At 40.2% G+C, this 21323-nt stretch overlaps 1 protein-coding gene and 1 long non-coding RNA gene across 2 annotated transcripts in view; one reads left to right on the forward strand and one right to left on the reverse strand.

Moving 5' to 3' along the window:
* Positions 1-21323, reverse strand: part of LOC122343504 (thyrotropin-releasing hormone-degrading ectoenzyme-like) — a 91530-nt gene that overhangs the window by 44186 nt on the left and 26021 nt on the right. The window contains exons 2-5 of the mRNA XM_043238010.1: positions 15003-15157; positions 9574-9687; positions 4668-4805; positions 2423-2489 (exon numbers count right to left, since the gene is read on the reverse strand). Coding sequence (XP_043093945.1) covers positions 2423-2489; positions 4668-4805; positions 9574-9687; positions 15003-15122 — 439 coding nt within the window. The 5' untranslated portion in view covers positions 15123-15157. The remainder of the gene's footprint in view (positions 1-2422; positions 2490-4667; positions 4806-9573; positions 9688-15002; positions 15158-21323) is intronic.
* On the forward strand, positions 14119-16275 carry LOC122343506. The gene is made up of 3 exons (XR_006250793.1): positions 14119-14247; positions 15912-16016; positions 16116-16275. It is a non-coding gene; the product is annotated as an uncharacterized LOC122343506 (long non-coding RNA).

The following is a 21323-nucleotide window of genomic DNA, read 5'->3' on the forward strand; positions in this document are numbered from 1 at the left end:
GGAAGCGGCTCTGGGCAGGCGGCATCCATCTTGGGAAGCGGCTCTGGGCAGGCGGCATCCATCTTGGGAAGCGGCTCTGGGCAGGCAGCCATCTTGGGAAGCGGCGCTGGGCAGGCGGCGACCATCTTGGGAAGCGGCTCTGGGCAGGCGGCGACCATCTTGGGAAGCGGCTCTGGGTAGGCGGCGACCATCTTGGGAAGCGGCTCGGGAAGGCGGCGACCATCTTGGGCAGCGGCTCGGGAAGGCGGCCATCTTGGGCAGCGGCTCGGGAAGGCGGCCATCTTGGGCAGCGGCTCGGGAAGGCGGCCATCTTGGGCAGCGGCTCGGGAAGGCGGCCATCTTGGGCAGCGGCTCGGGAAGGCGGCCATCTTGGGCAGCGGCTCGGGAAGGCGGCCATCTTGGGCAGCGGCTCGGGAAGGCGGCCATCTTGGCAGCGGCTCGGGAAGGCGGCCATCTTGGGCAGCGGCTCGGGAAGGCGGCCATCTTGGGCAGCGGCTCGGGAAGGCGGCCATCTTGGGCAGCGGCTCGGGAAGGCGGCCATCTTGGGCAGCGGCTCGGGAAGGCGCCATCTTGGGCAGCGGCTCGGGGAGAAAGCGGCCATCTTGGGCAGCGGCTCAGGAAGGCGGCCATCTTGGGCAGCGGCTCGGGAAAGCGGCCATCTTGGGCAGCGGCTCGGGAAGGCGGCCATCTTGGGAATAAATGCAGTGTCTTCTTCCTCCATAATACCCAACGTGTGAGCTGACCCCACAGTCACTAAACCAAACTCAATAAAGTGTGCAAGTGATTCACGTGGACCCTCTTGAACAAGTTGTGTTTTGAGTGGCTGATTTATTCCTCGTGAAAAATTCAATTAGCAAACAGTCCGGTAAATCAGAGAAGTAAGCCAGGTCCAGAAATTCCTGAGTATAATCCTCAAGTGATCGGGTGCCCTGCTTGAGGGTTAGCAAAGACATTGCAAGGTGCATACCTGGCCATGGTTCGGGTGAAAAGCCGCTGGATCCTGGTGTGAGGTTGCATTCTGTCACGAGGAACGGTCTGAGGCGTGCGGATCCATGTGCAGGCTTTTATTAAACGAAGGCATGGTCATAACAGGCAGGCGTCGAACAGGGCTAACAGATATATAGGAGGCGAGGCAATAACAAAATCCAGAGACAGGCGGAGGTCAGGTCAGGCGGCAAGCGATCAGAGAAACAGTAAACAGACAGGGTCAAAACCAGGAAAACAAAGACTAAGGAAAACTCGAGAACCAACAATAGAACAGGCGAAACAATGCAACCTGCAGGTGAGTGGCTTGCTACAGTTTTTATAGTCCTGGAACAGGAAGTAGCAGCAGAGGAAGTGATCGCAGATCACCCAGGGTAAGAGCTCCTCTGCTGGCTTGGTGACACTAATGAAGTTTTGTGATATAAAGCACTAAATGTGTTGCTCTGACCTGATTGTGCTTCCAAACACTAACAGCAATATTAAACCACAATAACAAAAATAACCCAGAAAACAACTCTGAAACTGTCAGATTTTTTTCCCAGCTTCTCAGGCATAAAGAAATAAAGGAGAACTTTCGAGAAGTGATTTATGCGAAGGTGAGGTATGTGAGTCCATCACCTCTGAATCCGTGTGAACTCACACCTTGTACCTTTAACTCATCTGCATTTATTCATTTACAGATTGACTCTCACTGGATTCAGACACGCTTTGCTCACGGCCCAGATCCTTTACCCACATTTCAGGAAGTAGTTTTATGTAGCAGCCATATGGTGTCCACAAAACTATTAATCCTCTCTAATAATACATGAAGAGTTCTGCTGTTCAGTCCAGAGGAAGTCTGACTGCGAGACGAACACAGAAAGAGCTTCAGAGAACTTAAAAACACTTCAGCCGGAGCCAAAAAAACCCGTGGCTATCAGATACAGTATAACTGTTTTAACGGAGCGCTTGTGTTTCACCGTTACCGTAAAGAGAATGATTCTGATTGTAAAAGTTTCTGATATGAAATTAATTTCTGACACGAACACGTTTAATCACCGATTCTGCCGCTTTCACCTCAAGCGTGATGCAACAAGCTGTTTTAGCTCTAAAGATAAGAAAGACGCGTTAAAGCGACACGGCTGCGTGATCTCCCGAACATACGAGACTCTCAGAAAACCTTCACGGAGACGTTCAAGTGTTAAATGGAGAGATTCATTTGTAACACATTCAGCTCACATTCACAGGATTTAACAAGGATTGAGTTTTTGGAAAAAAAAAAAATAAAAGTATTTAGGTATTATGCCACAATCCTCTTAAAGCTGCATTTATGCAGAATGTATTATTCATAAAGAGAGCCTTACACACAATATTCATAAGGCATTAGGAGTAAAACAAACATACATGTTAAATCATCTGTGACCACAAAGAGAGGAGATGAAAGAAAAGCGTTGACTTACATTGAGGCCTCTCTGGAATAGCGGCTGTCCCATGACGTTAGCCAGCATTCGGATCAGAGCGGCTCCCTGAAGACACGAAAACAAACACACATTCAGAGAAAGCTTCTCATTCGCTCCTGATCACTAAATACACCTAGTGTGAAAGTACAGTAATCCACCTCCAATGGGAGTCAATGGAGCATGAAATTAAGTAGAGTTTGTATTTTGATATCACTGTACTTTTATATTTATAATTATCTATTCTATTTTTCTATTTAGCGTAGTCCACTTCCTCGTATTTTTTATTTAAATCAAATGTAATTTATTCAGTGTTATTTTAGCAGTATGTAAATTAATGCGTTTTTACAGTTTACATATTTTTAGCTTTCATTTTTAATTTTGTAAAATGTAAAAGAAAAAATTGTCATTTAAAATTAAAAATTTTTCATACTTTAAGTTAGCAATTACTGATTTAATTTAATATTTAATTCAATTAAAATTGCATTTATGTAGTTTAATTTAATTTAAATGTCATGTTAAAATGCTTGTACATCACAGAGTATGATTAATGTTTTAGAAAATGTGAAGAAAGTATAAATTCATCTAAAGAAGAACCCCATGACACTCGTCCCGTTGTCTCTTTTTGACTTTGAGTGACTTTGACATGCTCATCTGACAGCATCTAATTCCTATCTCTCCACATCCCTTCCTCACAGCCTGCGTGATGAGTGTCACTTCCTGTTAGCGCTGAGGACTCGTGGGATGTGTTTTGGGATATCAGAGTCCTTAGAGTGTGAGGAGGAAGTGATGAGGGACGGCTGGGTGTCAGAATAACAACACAGAGCCTGTAGAGAAAGAGTGGGAGGGGCTTGAACAGCCAGAGCCAATCGGTATCCAATCACAGAAGCCCCTCCCTGCAGAACGAAAGATCCAGAGGGTGGAGACGGGTGGGTTTAGGCATAAGGGGGTGAAGACCGGTGGGTTTAGGTATAAAGGGGTGAAGACCGGTGGGTTTAGGTATAAAGGGGTGAAGACCGGTGGGTTTAGGTATAAAGGGGTGAAGACCGGTGGGTTTAGGCATAAGGGGGTGAAGACCGGTGGGTTTAGGTATAAAGGGGTGGAGACCGGTGGGTTTAGGTATAAAGGGGTGGAGACCGGTGGGTTTAGGTATAAAGGGGTGGAGACCGGTGGGTTTAGGTATAAAGGGGTGGAGACCGGTGGGTTTAGGTATAAAGGGGTGGAGACCGGTGGGTTTAGGTATAAAGGTGTGGAGACCGTGGGTTTAGGTATAAAGGGGTGGAGACCGTGGGTTTAGGTATAAAGGGGTGGAGACCGGTGGGTTTAGGTATAAAGGTGTGGAGACCGGTGGGTTTAGGTATAAAGGGGTGGAGACCGGTGGGTTTAGGTATAAAGGGGTGGAGACCGGTGGGTTTAGGTATAAAGGGGTGGAGACCGGTGGGTTTAAGCATAAGGGGTGAAGACCGGTGGGTTTAGGTATAAAGGGGTGGAGACCGGTGGGTTTAGGTATAAAGGGGTGGAGACCGGTGGGTTTAGGTATAAGAAAGGTGGATCATCCCTGGATCTCGTGTTCAGAGCTGAAGCAGAAACTCAGATCTTCGTTGGGTGGATGATCTTATCTGTGTTTGAACTCTAAAAGAAGGCGATTATTTTTCTTTACTGCTCTTTTTTTCCTTTAATGGCTTTCAGACGTTCAGGATGAGAGGATATATTTGGGGCGCTGGAGTTATTTAAAGTGTGTTCCAGTAAGAAAGAGGTAATTAGACGTCGTCTGGTCTGAGATGAAATGTTTATTGTGCAGCTGAAGTCCCCAGAGGACACAAAACCTCCCGATCTCTCAGTGTAACAGTTTCTGTCCTCGACTTACTAAAAAAACAAGCTTTTAATTAAACTGTTTTTCTTGCGTATGTGACGAGGCTTATAGGAATGTGACTCCATTTACAATTCACAAAGATATACTGAGAAGTCTTTAGCTGGGAGAAAAATAACGAGCAAACCAGAGGTGTTTACCGGACTTAATAAAAGCTTTCGTTTAACAGTGAAGTCCTGACATAAATAACTGACTGATTTACAGCGACCAAACAAAGTCGTTGTTTCTCTTCTGCTGGCTATTTGTAGAAAACAGAACTAAAAGTAGAATCACACGAAACCGTATTTATGTTCAGTCTTGAGTATAAACCAGCTCATCAGCTCAGCTCAATATTGAATGTTTATATAATCATTCCCATCATGCAGAGATCGTCTTGCCTTCTTATACGCGATCCAGTCAAACACTCTGTCGATGTCTGTGGCTTCAAACACTTCCTGAGAGATGGGATGAGAACTGGCCAAACCGTCCAGTAACATGACTTCATGAAGAACGTCAGTCAGGAACCTCTGCTTCTCCTGTGGATGACACACAGACAGAGACTTCATTCGGCATCAAACACATGAAAGCTTCTGTTTGATTTTCATAAGTAGAATCACACGGGCCGCTCTATAAATGAAATTAGAAAGTGGTTATGGGAAAATCCAGCTCATATCTCTCACGACCGAAACCTTTACACCTGCAGCAGCTTCCCACAATCCTCTGATATGATGAACATTCACTTCCAACACATGAGAGCCGACACGACTCACTCATGAGAGAAACACTGCTCTGTGTGTGTGTGTGTGTGTCTGTTTGATTTGCTCTGATCAAATGTCTCTCTGTAGGATTCTCTATAAAGACAGGTAGAAGTTCTGGGTCAGATGACAAAGACCCTCATCATTCACTGTGTCTGTGGATCAGTAAAGAGTCACGATCTCAAACGCAGTCGTTCTGGGGCCCATGAGAAAGATCTTACTCCGATATCAGATTATTCCCTATTTTTAGGGAGTCTGTGCTGAAGTGAACCACGAGGAGGCAGTTAGATCATTACCGTGGGGCTCTTTTTCTTTGAATAACCTTTGTGTATAACGTAAATGTACAAACATTATTACACTGAATAATCACAGATATGTAATGTTCACTAAATATTTAAATACATTAATGAATTCTGCTCCAGTTTTATTAAACAACTTTTATTTTCAGTCGTTCAAAGATAATATAAACACATCGTGAATGTAATAAAGCAAACTGTAAATTGTGCTTCTGCAGTGATTTTTTTCCTGCTACTCATTTGAAAGTGGCGCTTCGCCAGATAGCTTACATGAAAACGGATGAAATATGAATCACATGAATTATATATGAAAGCATTACACTGCAGGTTCATATCGAGAACATCTTCATAATGGCTTCTCTGCCCAAATCTCTGCACTGACTTATCAAATTCAAAACGACACTAAATGAATATTTGATTGTTTTATTATTTTCGCATCTATGTATTTATTAGAAGTGCGTGACTAAGAGAAAGCCTGCACGCTATCAGCTGCTATGAACACATCTGGCTTTGATACTCTTAATGTTTTATTACACCTTTATTCTCCATCATTATGAATAATTCTTGCCCATTAAAGCTTCTGGCAGCTTGATTAAGAATCCCATTGAAGACATTAATCCAAGAGAGCAGGATATTTTAATCAAAGGATTTGAGCTCAAACAAACAAAATGTACGAAAATTAATCAAAAAACAAATGTACATGAAATCATTCATTGTTTTATGTCAATTTAATAAGGTATCTTCTATTAACCCAGTAAATCCTACTTACTGGTAATGTGATAAAAGCTCAACCATAATCCTCATATTCTGACGTTCTGCTAAAAGCAGATTGAAATAACATAAGACAAAAACAGACTTACATAAAAGCGAACAAACAAGCCAACAAATCAATACAGATGAGTCAAAACTAAGGTTTACATGTGGTTGTTTTTTGGATTTTTGCCATATTTGTAAATAACATTGTCAGATTTCACGTTTAAAGGCGGCAGCAAATGAAGGATAACATGTCCTACAGCAAAGTTACATTTACCTTATAGATATTTAAGTCACCTTAAAAAAAGAAAAGAGAAGAGAAAAGAATGCATTGCTTAATGAACTGCATAAATAATTTATCCCTCATATTTAACTTCAGAAAGAAGATCTTGGAGAAAGTAGAGAGAAATCAATGCCCTAATTTCTCAGGCTATTTATATCGTCGCTTAAATGGACTTGTAGAAGAAAACACTTTCACGACGTATTAATATTTTCTGATGGGCAGTTCATTTATCATTCAGGCTAATATGAGCGTCAAAGATGAATGCACATACACAACCGTTCAAACTTTGCGATCAGTAAGATTTTTAATGATGAAGTCTCTTTTGCTCTTATTATGCATATTCATGGAATCAATAGAAAATGAGGCCATCATGTAAATGTGCAACATTATGGGGAATGTGAATACAGAAAAACAGCCAGAGAGAGAAAGAGAACAGCTGGTGATTTTATGCAAGTCATGTAATGCGCTATAAAATGAGAAGAGCTTCCATCTGGCCCATATGTGCTCTGAACAAGGTGTTTACATCCAATGATACTTCATTTAGATCCTGCTTATTATCATCTCAACATCATCACGTGCTGCAGATGCACCTGAAGATTCACGCCGATCATTCATAGGCTAGAGACAGCAGGGATGCCTGCCTTCAGAGCAATGCCTTATGGGTAAATAAACCTCTGGAAGCATCTCTAGCATGATGGATAAAAATGGAGAAAGTGGAGGAAAACCAATGGTCCAGTCGTTATGAGCAGGTGAAGGAACCTATAGGCTGAACTATTACTGATCCATGTCGGATCCATTCCCAACATTTATCCGTGCACTTATGAGTTTTCAGTTCTGGTTTCAATTCCTTCCTCTTGAAACATGCAATTTTATCCATATTTTGGTAGCGAAATGCTTAGAGTCGTCCTCTCGGCGTACCGAAGGGTTTCCATCAAAACCCAATTGCTCCCTGAAATGACGTTCCCTAAATGGTCTCTCTGCTTGGCTGACGCCCCGCAACCAAGGTGGCTTGGAGCAGAGAAGTATGAAATACTGGGACAGACGGATGGGAAGGTCATTGTGTGAAAGTGAATGAGAATGGGAAGGCATGAGCTGAATGCACACATATTAATATGTAAGAACAAAAATGAAACAGTTTAAGACTTAACCCTGCGTCAGGTCTGAATCAACAACCCACAACAATCTTCCAACTAGCTCGTGTTAAAATTGCACACAGTCAGTGACTCACACTGACCAGAAGATCCAAGCAGATATAATCAGCACAACTGCTGATCCAAATTCTCATAAACAGAAAAACTAGGCTGTGTTTTGTTGTGCCGATGACGTGTGTATTTAATTAATTTAGAGTGAAGCTTCAAATGCAACACGATAGCTGCATTACTGGCCACTAAAACTGGACTGGAATAGCATTATGCTAATTGCTAACACCATTATGTTCAAACAATAGCGAGAGGGAGAGGGAGAACTGTTTGTCCTTGCATTATTTCATCTGGTTGTTTTTGGTTTGACAACCCTGAAAGTAGATTTCATTTGGAAATGTAAGAGATGGGTAGACACTGACGATTAGGAACAATTAAAAAAATGTCTCGTGTGTAGCATCATAATGTATGTTATACGCCGTTGACAGTCATCAATACACTTAATATATCACAACATCCTGATCTTAACGTAGAAAAATGCCTTCAGAAGAACTGCAGGAAGGTTACTGGGGGATATGTGAGAAGCGTTGGAGCTTTTTATAGAGGAAGAAGTCCTGTTCTCTTCGTGACTCTGTCCATGAAAGATTAATAATGTTCAGATATAGTGACTGCATGGAGAAGCCATGAGAAGTGTTTGACTTTCTCCTGGTGTTCTCATACACTCCTGGTTTGTTTATCATCCTATAATACAGGACTATCACGAGATGATGGTTTGGACGCACCTGGTCTGGTAAAATAACCTCATAAATCTTGGCGGTTAAACAAACATTCAGAGAATCACTGAACCTGTGACTCCTGTGAGACGGATGGGTATTGTGAATCGAAGCCATGCTTTGTCTTTCTTCAAACATGAACCCATCTGGATGTAGAAAATGGATGACTCAATAGACCATGCAACGTCTACATTGCGCTTTATTGAGATTTTAGACTTTATTTAGGTTCAGATTTTGTTGTTTATGTGTCTGTGTGCTGGTCTTGTTTTTTTTTAACGGCTGCTTGGCACAAATTCCAGCTCCGCAGTAAATTAATGTTTTAATTCGGCGTGGCGCTACTAATAAAGTTTGTCCTTTCTCAATGAATACGTTTTTAAAATTCAACTCACTCAAACATGTTGTTCAGAATGCGTCATGAGTTTATCTGTGGCACTATTACTTCTCATCTCTACTTCACATCTGATAATGGATTAAACATCTGGAGACGACTACTAAAAGACAAAAGATTCATTACAACACAATAAAATGTAATGGCATGTCTGAAATAAAGGAATGCGTTAACAGCTCAATGGAAAATGGATATGATTGCATCTGCACATGAAGTCTAACTGACATCTACAATAACTGCTTCTATAATCACCTTTTGAAAATAGCAACTGCAGACTCTTATGGAAGCAGGAACAAGCGATATTAGTTTTTTTGTGATGATACAGGTCATGCTGACTGAGTGACAATGAAAAGGCAGGGGCAACTGGAACACTGTGATACAATTACATTTTGACAGTTGTCTGACCCAACACTGAACAAAAAAAAATCACTGAACAGAGCAGTTCAACCCACAGAAAAATGAGAGCGTATACCCGGTAAGAAACAACTAAAATTGCATCCTGTTATTTTAGTTACCATTAAACAAGAAGTAAATGTCCATAAAATGTGGCCTTTCTTGGTTTTTTGAAACTGTTTTCAACATTTTACAGGTAATATTGAGCAATCAGAGTATCTGTATCTCTCAAACGAACTCTGAAAGGATTTTTGTTTTCTGCTTAGTTGAATCTTGGCACAAAAAGAACTGCTCAACATCATTGATTTTCATTGTGTGAAAATCATTGAAGAATTGATCTCGTTTTAAGGCATTCACACATCTGAATACCAATAAAACATTAAAAAACCCTCTCTATATAGTGTGTGGGTATGTGTTTATGAGACAAATTGTTTGAGCCGCATCAAATCAGTTCAAAGGGATGGATGAATTATTGAATGAAGTTGACTGAATACTATAGTGCTTGCTTCTGCGCAACGGCTCACCATGTTCCACTTTGGAAAGAGGAAATCGGCCCCGATGTACTCAAAATAATGAGCGAATCCCTCCTTCAGCCAAACGTCTTCCCACCAAACCGGTGTGACCAGATCCCCAAACCACTAGAAGAGAAGAAATTAATAATCAATCATCCAAAGAGAAAAAAACAAAGTGACCAGTAAAGATATAAAGAATAACAACAGATTTTTGTTGTTTTGTACAAGATAAGTGTTTATGGATATACTGAAAATGAACTTTATTTGGACAAGGCTTCAAGAATATATCCACGCATATTTCATCTAGTGGCAAACACATTTTATTAGAAAGGACAATACAGAGTAATCTTCTACTTCTTTGGAAGTAGAAGTCCAAATAAACACTTTTAATAAAAACTCTGCTTCAACAGAAAAGTTGTTTGGCTTCACAAAACATTAAGAAACCCAGCAGACCTTCTGAACTATGATTAATTGTGGCTTAAATAATCAATTACTTACAGTTACTCAATTAAAGCACATTTTTCTGTTTCACAGCATTCATACCTGGGCGCTTCGCCAAGGACATCGCAAATGAACAGAACAGAGAAAAATAAGGATTCGATTATGAAACATCCCATCTGGAAGGTAGAAAGAATCCAAATGACCCCTGCCATTGTGTGCAGATGACAGTGTGCAAAACAGGGCTATTGAAAGGAAAAGATGCAACACTGCAGTTCTAAATGGGCTGAATATTTTCCAGACTCTGAAGCCGTCAAGCAGATGTGCTACTGAACGCCGGATCCCATTGTGGCGGCACACACACACACACACACACACACCTCTGTAGGAGTCAGACCTCTTTCATCTGAACACGACATCATTACAGCAGCTCAAAGCGCCTGACGGGACGTTCATCTGTGACTCAGACACATGGACTGATAGCGTGGAGAGAGACAGCTGGTATTCTGCTCTCAGAGGAACCTTCTGCTAGTCACACATCAAGTGGCTTCCCATAGGTTTACTGACTTTCTCTGCCCTCTTCTGATTTATCAGATGTTCTGACGCTAATGACAGTGAACCAGGAAAGTGAGTCACATCACATTTATTGTGCTGTGACTGAGCTCTGCAGAACAAATGGATTGGTATAGTGAAATCTTGAAGAACGACACAGATAGGTCGACGACACTTGAATACCAATGAACGGTAGGAACCATGAAACCCTCGATCAATTAAGTCTAAACCGAGAGATTCTGCAGACAACCTGCTTCAATAACAGATACTCTGGGGGAAGTAATTCAAGGTGGAGTTCATGCAATGTGGAGAGAAAATCTTCAACGCCATCAAGCCAATAATATATAATACATTTTAATTTGTAATGAAGTCAACTCAAAGTCTTGTACTTATAGTAAATGCCGGAGTAATTGAGTATAAATGTCTTTCACTGACATTCTCAACTGGAAAACTCCAGTTTTAATTTAAAAAAGTATAATTTCTTAGTTTTATTATAAACATATTTGATTTAAAATGGCAAAGTATGTATAAAAATAAATATTCCCCACACTATTAAGTCTTTCTCGTGCTTCATTTTCATTTTCATTTTCATTTTCAATTTCATTTTTGGCATAGCAACAACATCCAACTCTATTAACAACTGGTCATGTGCTGTACATGAGTTAATAATGCCTATACCGCCTATCAAATCAATCACTTAAGAGTCTCAATTTCATTGAAGTCTCTTTCTTAGAAGGCAGCTGCCTTTGTAGACAGCAGACATCTCAGTAAACCTAAACTGAATGAACTAAAATTGGAAACTGCTCAAAATCACAATAAGCAAATTTTTAAAACCTCAGTTTTGAGTGACAAACTTTATTTAAATGTCAGTATTCAGAGTGAGAGTGTGAAATCCCCAATTTACAGAAGAGAATAAAACACCAGCCAACAGACGTGAGTCATTTAGTTAAGACTCAGTTCCACTGACAGACTCAGACATTTCTCGTCATAATTAATGTGTAACTTCTATCTCATGTCTAATGTTTTGAGATGCACGTGACGTATGAGAACTAAAGCCTCGTTTTCCTATCATTTTCAAACCCAGAAGGCAGAATGTCATCTCTCCGATCGGTGGAAAATAAGAAAACTCAACCTCAGCTGCATCAGCCTCTAATAAGCTTGTGTTATTGGCTGAATAACTGCATATGAAGGGCTGTGGCAGCATCATTTAATCTGCGGGGCCGAAATGAGATGAGAATTTAACTGTGATTGAGCGTCTGTGACATATAAACCTCATCGCTGGCGGGGGCAGATCTACTAACAATCCACTGCTACAGTATCTGACATTAAAATGAGCCAGTATAGAGAGAGAGAGAGAGAGAGAGAGAGAGAGAGGTGGTCCTGAGCCCCAGAGAGCCAAAGGATAAACTTATACAATAAAAAAACAGAGCCTGCCGTCCACTAATCAATTCTCTGCAGGCAGAGATACAAATGTGATTTATCAGACGCCGGCTCTTTGCCACCAGCTCGACTTATTACAGCACAGACAGACCTTTTAATATATGACAGAATAAGCGCCGGATGAGGACTGATCTAATGCATTCACAATGAATGCGTCAATCAATACGTCAGGTGAGCATTAGCCCCGCCCACTCAGAGCTCAGAGTTAATCCACACTGGAAAACAATTAGCCGTGTGCTATTTAACTCTGTATGACAAAAATTCGCGTGAGACTGAAGCAGAGAAACAGTTTGAATAGAAAAAAAATGCCGTCTTAATTAAAAACGTAAAGATAAAGCAGCAGCTCCCGAGAGCTGCGACACAAAAGACTGAAACAGCCTGCGGTGGAATTCAAAGCGTGTGACCGCTAATCTCTGTCTTTTAAGCCTTGTCCCAAATGAAGCACAATGTACTATGCACTTATGCACTATGCACTCAATCGTATTTAGTATTGTCCCGAATGGAATGCGTTTTTTTACTAACCCTAAATTCGAAATATTTCCCAGTCAATGGCATATGACGCAAACAAACGCTGCTTTGCATGCACTTGCAGTGTGTTAGAATAAAAGATTCATTGCAACACGTTAAATGCGTTTAACTACTCAACTGTCTATTTATTCTTTGGTGTGCATGTAGAAGTGTATTCTATGGTATGCATTTTTAAAGCAAAAACACTAGATTTCAGCTTTACAGTGTGCTGTAGACGTACACAAGTATGAATACAGTGTATTCATAATCTAATGCAGGACATATTTCAGTTTTTTGTCTGTGCACAGCATCACTAGTCAATATTATAGTTCCAGCCTCCACCGCTGCTTCTTTTCGATTATTCCTGATCATAAAACAAGGGTTTATACGCAGAGAACAGTCTGATCTGGGATACCCTCATGAATTTCAGCTCTAAAAATATCAAATATGCACATTATTTCTGTTTCTGAAATAATATCGTGATTTCACGCTCCCCGTGAGAGTGTTTTACTGTATAAGGTTCAGAGTGAGTTCAGACAGAGCTGTATTATCTGAGCAGAAATGAGAGATGAGGGGATTGTCTTCCTTTATTTCCTTCTCCCTAAAAATAAACCCAAAAGAGAAAACAAATGAGAAAGGAAAAAGGAAAGAACTGCAGACATGCTGTTTCGTCCCGCTCATTGAGCTTTTATCAAAGCGGCAGCATCTAGAACACAATGCGGAGCTGTGATTCAGGAAGACTGTTCAAGAGACGAATCCAGAACAATACTGGAGAGCGCAGAACATCTCCAACACGCTCATAAATAATCCACCGTAACAAAAGACACTACAATCCAAGGTTCTCAGCGATATAAGAGCTGCAAACAAAAGCTGCTATAAAATGTGTATATGCAATGAATAATTCTACCGTTTCCCTTACAATTCATGACGATGATGCATCTGTGGGCATAAAGTCCTTTACTGAACATCATTTCATTGCCAAAAAAAAAAAAAAAAGCTTGTTTGATATGCGTCTAGTAGTCTGCAATGATGCAAAGATACAAAACATAGGTTATTTAGCACAAGGAAGTCAAGCCACTGCAGAGAGAGAGAGAGCAAAACGGTGTGGAAAAGTCCCAATGGATGTGATGTGTGAAGTTTTGTGTGTATTTTTTTTTTTATATGAGCTGTGTATGAAATTCTCGAGATGCTGCTGTTCTGCCCTTTAATTTAACACTTGACCATCTTCACAATATTTTTTCTCTTTCTGCTTTTCCCCGTTTTCTGGAAATTAAAAGATGAAAATAGATTCAAAAGTTGATGCACTTAACATAATGCAATTAAAGTTCCTCAGAGGACACCAGTAAGCACTACGATTAGCATAATCGTTAATATTCCTAAACATTAGTGCATAACGGAATAATTATTTTAGCGTCTGCTTTTTTTATTATTATTTTCATGAAAGGGAATAAAATCTGAGACGGACATCAATGCCTATTAAATCACATGTTCATCATTTTATGGTTACTACATTCATAAAAACACAATTTATTGCCTTACACGTAGCATTAAACCCAAAGTTGACGAATTTATTTATTTGTTTATTTAGTTTGCGCCGGTCTCACTGACGCGCATGCGCGCCGAAGCTCGTTTAGTCGGTGAAGTGTGTAAAGTGTGGCTGAGATTCAGCGACTCTCGGGAGCCTTTGTGCCGATTCAAACTCCTCGTGTGAATTTCTAACAATTACGAAGAAGAATATAAAAGTTAAATGTAAGTTATGCGTTCACCGCGCTGCAGAAAGCACGTTTCACGCATTAAACACCAGATAATGCACGCTGACTTTGTTTACTTTGTTTAACAATTTTCCCGCAGCAGGTCATTTTAAGTCTTCCGCTATTCCTCAAGTGTGTTTACTTCATAGAAATGTGATATTGACAACAGAGCTGGTGTTTACTGTGCGTAGCGCGCAGACCCGATAAATCAAATGCAATCATTTGATCGATAATCGATTGCTATCGTCGCATTTTTTACTGCTTAATCAGTTTTGGGTATGTTATTGATGTTCCCTTGCAAAAATAGGGAATGCTTGTGGAGGGTTACTGAAACTTGCAGGCCTGTTCATTATTATTATTATCATCATTATTATCATTATTATTAATAATAAGCCTTTACTAAAAGTCTTAAAAGAACACAAACACATTAAATGCAAGCAGCTTACACTTAAATAAATGCATACGGCACATGCTTATAACAATAATTTTTTGTTGTTGTAGATTTAAGTATTGGGGGAAAATGTAACAAAATGAAACCTCTTTGAGACCTAATTTATGTTGTACATCTCAAATGGAAATGCAGAACAGATGTCAGAAAAGTGACCGAACCATATAAATGATTGGACTATGTGTATTATTGCATCCCCACCTGTATACAACTACAGTATAAATGAGCAAGATGAAGCTTTACTTTGACTGTTGGTTGATCTGAAACTATTCAGTGGCTCACATGCTTCTGTTACTCCGTTTTACCTGATGACAGATCTCGTGCACCACCACCATGGTGAGCTCCATCTGATAGGAGAAGGAGGAGACGTCACGATCCAACAAGATCTTCTGCTCCACAAACACACTCAGGCCCCAGTTCTCCATGGCTGCGTACGGATGCTTCGGCACCGCCAGCAGATCTGCACACAGTGAGGAAGATCAAAGCTCAATGACGGGAAACCAACAAATACAACAAACAGCAGCTCGATCGAACCAAACGGTATTGTGACAGCTCTGTATATGAATCATCCTGCTCATTTATAAATGATGCTTTAAAACAGACAAATGTTCTTCTGTGCTACATGACTGCGCATCACAAAACGAGAGCTCTAATCCAGATATCAAGTGACGTGGATTAGCCTTTAATCAAACGCATTTATCGTCTAATTGCTATAATCAAAGATCATTGAGTTTTAAACCCAAAACCAAACGCGGCAAAACAAGAAGGCACGCCGCTCCGTAATCATATTTCCCTCCAAACATATTTAAAATAGCTTCTTCGCTCAAGTCAGTGTATCAGTGACACAGCAGACGGCGAATCAGCTGTTTAAACGCCTCCACCTCCATCAACCCGACTCAGGAACCATTCATATGCCAATGAGAACAGAAGCAGTTAAACCTCTGGCGCTGTTAAATCCACATCTTATAATCAGCCACAGAGGAAGAGGAAAGCTGTAACATGATTATCCGCCGGGCTGGAGTGTGTGTGTGTGTGTGTGTGTGTGTGTTATTTGCATGTTTCATGAAATGGGCTGAAAGCAGCTGCAGAGTTTTGGAAGGAAGCTGTAATCGTCACTCTTTAAAAGTGAGCAGCAGTCAGACTCTTCAGTGGTAATGACGAGTCTCCATTAGGAATCTGCATTCACACACGATTAACGCTTTTCCTTTACACAGACGCGTCTGATGGTGGAGTGACGAGCTCATTCAAGAGGCAAAGAACAATGAAAACAGCAACGCAAAGGTGAACGACTGAAAGAGCTGCTCTGGTAAATGACTTCAGTAAGTAAATCAGATCAGACAGCGCTAGTTTAATTGCCCATTGTTAATGTTCTTTATGGACGAGAGACTTGATGATCTTTTAATTGGGCTTTTATACAGACTCATACTGCAATTACACGACCGATGCTCGTAAAGAGAGAGACAAAAGCACCGAGCTAATCAGAGATGTACTTCAACTCAACCACCTTCCATCATTACCTCCAAGATCCAAACCCAGAACATTACCAGAATACCCACACCTCAAAGACAGGAACCAGACGTAGTAGTAAGTAATAAAAATGATCCTTCAGTATATATCAAAGTCTAATTGTGCCACAGTACTGCAGCAATGCTTTTTGTTTGAGATAAATAGACTAAACATATTATTTAGTACAGTTTTAACCTGCAAGTTGTAATTTTGAACAGGTATATAATAGTAAATATAAATATCACACGACCAAGTGTGTTGTTCATAGAATATCTAATGATATTTGGAAAAAATATTTATTTATTTTTTTTCCTTAAGCTGGTTGATTGAACATTTCAATTATTATATATGTAAAGGCATTTTTTCATTACTAAACGAACTGCGTTTTTTAAAATAAATTGGTCGAGTGACTAATTCAATGACTGTAACTCACTCAATGCAGTTACTGCCACCTGCCGAGGTAACAAAGTGTGTACATTGCAGAAATCATGATGATGCAAAGTTGGAGAAATTCCCTCGTTGTTCCATCTCTTTTTGTCACGCACTCTTTCACATCTGTTGCTAAAAGAGTCTGGTGGAATCCATAAGGGAGATGAAGGGACAAAACAGAGGGGGTGTGTAGAGCGGGGCACAGTGAATGGCAGGAGACGCAGTACCAAGAACGTCTGGAAAAACTGTAAGATCAAATTAAACAAACGGCTTGTGTTTTCAGAGAGCAGAACCTCCACTAGCTCCACCAAAGCAATTATTCATCACGTTTCTCACACCTCAGTCAGTTTTACACAAACACACGCACACAGCTTGAGGTCTAGTTCTGAGCATTCAGGTCTGTCTGGGGGTCTGCGTTACCTGTGCTGCTCTTTGAGGCTGTTTTAGGGCAAGCGGTCCTGAGGCGACACAGGAAATATGGTAGAAGAAGGCGGGAGGAAGTGAACGTGAAGCTTTTCTCACAGCAGGGTTCAGTCTGCCAGCGCGCATCTGTTCTCTGGTAATGGTCACTTTACAAAAATCAGTTAGACACTTGTCTGTATTTAGAGCGGCAGAAGAGAAAAGAGTATCTTTTTATATTGCTCAGTTTCCCTCAATTTTAGCTGTCTATCTGTCTGTTTGTTCCAACCTTGTCTCATAAAAACATGCACCTTTTGTTCACTTTTTGTACAAAACTGTTTTTGCGCGCCTTACTGCACGCCGCCGTTTCAAAGAGAAAAGTCCACTGAGTGGCACAAAAACACAGGTTCAATACATGAACCCTGGCACATTTTATTCGGTTATTGCTGCATGGTGTTGCTGTTTTTATTACCTTGAATATTCGTGAAAATATTCGTTTTGCCGCAAAAGTAATTACCATCAATGTGTCTTGTTTAATAGCGGGCTTCCGCTCTCTGCACAAACTTGGATGTACCATCATGTACTTTCGCAGATTTAACGTTTAAACATTGTCATATGCGTGAACTGCTTTAGTATATCTATACATTTTATTTTAGGCAAGTCGTGATGATTTGAGAAGGCTAAATCAAACAAATATAGTTTATGATCAGCTAGGGCATGGGCATAATTCGTTAATTCGATATAATTTTCCTTGATAAAACGATATGAAGAGTTCGATAAATGTTCGATATAATGTTTATGCGGCAAAAGCAGAACACACATGACTCTGTGATTTAAATTAGTTTAAAGCGTCTCAAACGCTCAAACCACTGAAAAGACTTAATGAAGTTTCTTCATTAGATTACTGCTCTTAATGACCATCAAGGCATCTGTGTTTGAAGTACTGTAGTCGTCCGTGAGCCTGCGCGGCGCTAGTTCTTTTGATGCTAGTTCTGTGTGTGAGCGGGTCATTAGCAAACTACTTGTTCGCCCTTAATGGACTGAAAATACACCGTAAGTAACAGCTTAGCGAGGAATCATAAAATATACGATTGGTAGTTGACTTCACCATATACATACGAATTTAATTTTCTATGGTTTGAATCCCTGAGACTCAACATTACACTTTTGTTTAGGGACAAGCCCAAACAGTCATGGCTGGCAGAACAGCATCACTCCCATTAAAGCAGCTAAAAAGTTCTCAACAGCCCAGAAACAACGGTAGTAACCATTCAATAAAGCATTAGCGAGCTCAGCGCTTTAGGCGTTACACGCTTCAGCTGTTAATGCTATAAGCTCTTGTTGTTTCTTCTGTTTGATAGCTCAGATAACAGTTAAACCAGCCTACCTTCTGTGCTCCACTCTTAAAGCGTGAGTCTGCTTAGCATGTTGATGCGATGAAGGTTCACTTTCACACACGTCGCACACATCTAATTTCACCTTCAACAGTCTTACAGAATTACAGTATCGACAGAACGATCAACGATGGATTAAACCAGTTAATTAGGAAATAGATGCACAGTGTGTGAAGCGCGTTTGTCTTGTTATTTGACATTTAAACGTTTCATTTCTGTCTTGTAGTCCAATTCCCACAGATCCATCCTTTGATTTTCCATAACATTTTTTTTTTGTTCTTAAGTTTTAATGCACTAATCAGAGACATACGTAACAAAATTATAACCCTAACTGATATTTTTGGTTTATACTTAATGTTTTAAATCTTCAAATTAAGTTTTACTACATGTATGGTAGGAAATTTCTAAAATATTTTAATTATGATCTTGACCTAATATCCTAATCTTTTTTGCCATATAAGAAAAATCTGTAATTTTGACCCATAAAGTTTATTTTTGGCTATTGCTATAAATATAGCAACATCTCATTAATTACATTTTCACATTTACATTTCAGCGTGAAATAGTTTCCTTTGCTAAATTCATTTTAAGTACAGTTCAAGAATATTGTATATTATATTATTGAAATTATACTACTATCCTTGCATTAGCAGTATACTTAAATGTTGATATTTTTACTAGAGAATATACTTATATACTACATATAAGTTTACTGTTTCAGTACTTCTTGTATAGCATGCCGATTAGTTGATAAGAGCATACTTTTAAGTGTAACAGTTTGAATACAACACTAGATTAGATCACATACAAACATATCCAATAGCATAAGTCAACAGCATTGACAGACAAGCATTTTTTATTCAGAGTCTGAATTATAAATTCATTAGCAGTGAGTTTGTTGACCATAGACAAAAAAATGCATGCAGTTGAAATTTGTATAATAATAGTTACCGCTTTATATTAGGCGGCCTTAACTGCTATGTACTTCAAATGAAATTATTAATGGGTACAATGCACTTATTGTGTACATACATTTTTATGTTGTACTTGCATTGAAATACCTATATGTAATTACATCTGTAATTAATTTCTGTCATTACTCTTATAATTATACTGTTGACCTATTTCTTACACCTTAACCCAGCCTTAAACCTATCTTGTCCCTAACCTTACCTGTAGTGTTTGCAATACAATATGAGCACAATAAGTACATTGTACATATTTTTTTATGTACTTAGTACTTAAGTCCTCCTAATATAAAGCGTGAACTAATAATAACAATAATTATAGTACAGTGTGTGGACAGGAGACTGGCGGGCATTATGTTTCATCACTACTATGTCTAACTTTGTTCGTGTGTCAATGACATTTTACTGAACTGTCAATGAATTTATAATCCACAGACTGGATAACAAGCGTGCAGCACTGTCACCTCGTAGCAAGAAGGTCTCCAGTTCAAGTCCCGACTTGTGCCTTTCACAACAAACACGGCATGATACGCAGCGGAGCAGATTAAACAGCACGTTTGTTTTGATCGGCTGTGACTGTGTTGTCAAAAAATGCTGTAAATTGCTATCGCACTTTGTTAGGACGCGGTATTGGGCTCCGTTCGTCAGTGAATCCGGTCTGCATTTAGAGCAGGTTCGGAGTGTTTCATCAGCAGCTGATCAAACAGACTTTCATGTTGAGATGTTCTGTTTCCAGTGGTTTCTACTGAGCTGGTTCGTGAAGTCCTGATGCGAAATGTTTCCAGACCTTAAAGTCTCTCACCTGGATATCAGTTATCAGAATTATCTTTCCAATTAGCGTTGGTTTGTCTCTGCGTGCGGAGACTCGGTTTGCAGTTTGTCGTAATTGGCGCGGTTTTGTTTCCGAATTAGGCCACAAATTTCACCTCGGTATGAGGCTGTTTGACTGAATCATGCTGTTGAATAAATTGCATCACACCTATAATTACTGTTTTTATTTCAAACAAATGAAGCATGTGCCTTTATGGCTGCGTCTTGTACTAATGACCCACTGTGACTTCCTGATGAGCTTTCGATGTGTTGATCTAGGTTCGTGCCTTAAACATTCACCCGAACTCCACATTTTCTCATTAGTCATATTTTCATTAGTCATATTACACTTATATCCCAATGCAGCATAGAGAAGTTAATACAGGGTCTTGCTTGTCAGTTCCTTATGGTCTGGAATAAAGAAGAGCTGAATGTCGGCCCTCATTTAACACTGACCTTTATTAAGCTCGGGCCGAATGCACTTAAAGCACATGAGGCCGAATATGAGAAAAGAGGGGTAATTTTGAGTCTCTTGTGTTCATGGTAAAGTGGAGAGACTCGTTCTCGGTCCACATCACCCCTGACGCCCTGCGGTCTGCTCTCACATCTGAGCGCTTAACGCAGGCAGCGGGGCAGAAGAGAGCGGCCCTTCGTGGAGCTGCAGCGGTGCCTGAGGAGAAAAGCCTCCAGAGAGGGTCAAACAGATGCTCTCAGCTCGTCTCATTATCACACAGTTCACTCCACCTCTCCATGACGCTCTGTGCTCGTCTCACACATTCACTAACGATATCTCCAACTATCCTTCCCCCCTTCAACAAGACGGCTGCGTTACTGGAAACTGTTCATTAATACTAACCTCCAATAAACCATTTGACAGCTTTAATGCTCAGGATTAGATTTCTGAAAATGGTTTGGGAGATCGGTTTAAAGCAATAGTATAATAAAATTTTATGGTTCAGAGTTGCTCGTTCATAGCTTGAATCTTAATGAAGTAGTTAGCTTTGTTTTAATTAGGCTGGTCTCAGGAAATCCATTAGGAGACCTAAAAGTAGATGCGAAAGAGACTATGCTGATGTGAAATAAGCTGTGAAATGAATGTGTTTTTGTGGGTTTTGATGCT

This window comes from Puntigrus tetrazona, chromosome 4 (assembly GCF_018831695.1).
Source record: "Puntigrus tetrazona isolate hp1 chromosome 4, ASM1883169v1, whole genome shotgun sequence".
In the NCBI taxonomy this organism is placed as follows: Eukaryota; Metazoa; Chordata; class Actinopteri; order Cypriniformes; family Cyprinidae; genus Puntigrus; species Puntigrus tetrazona.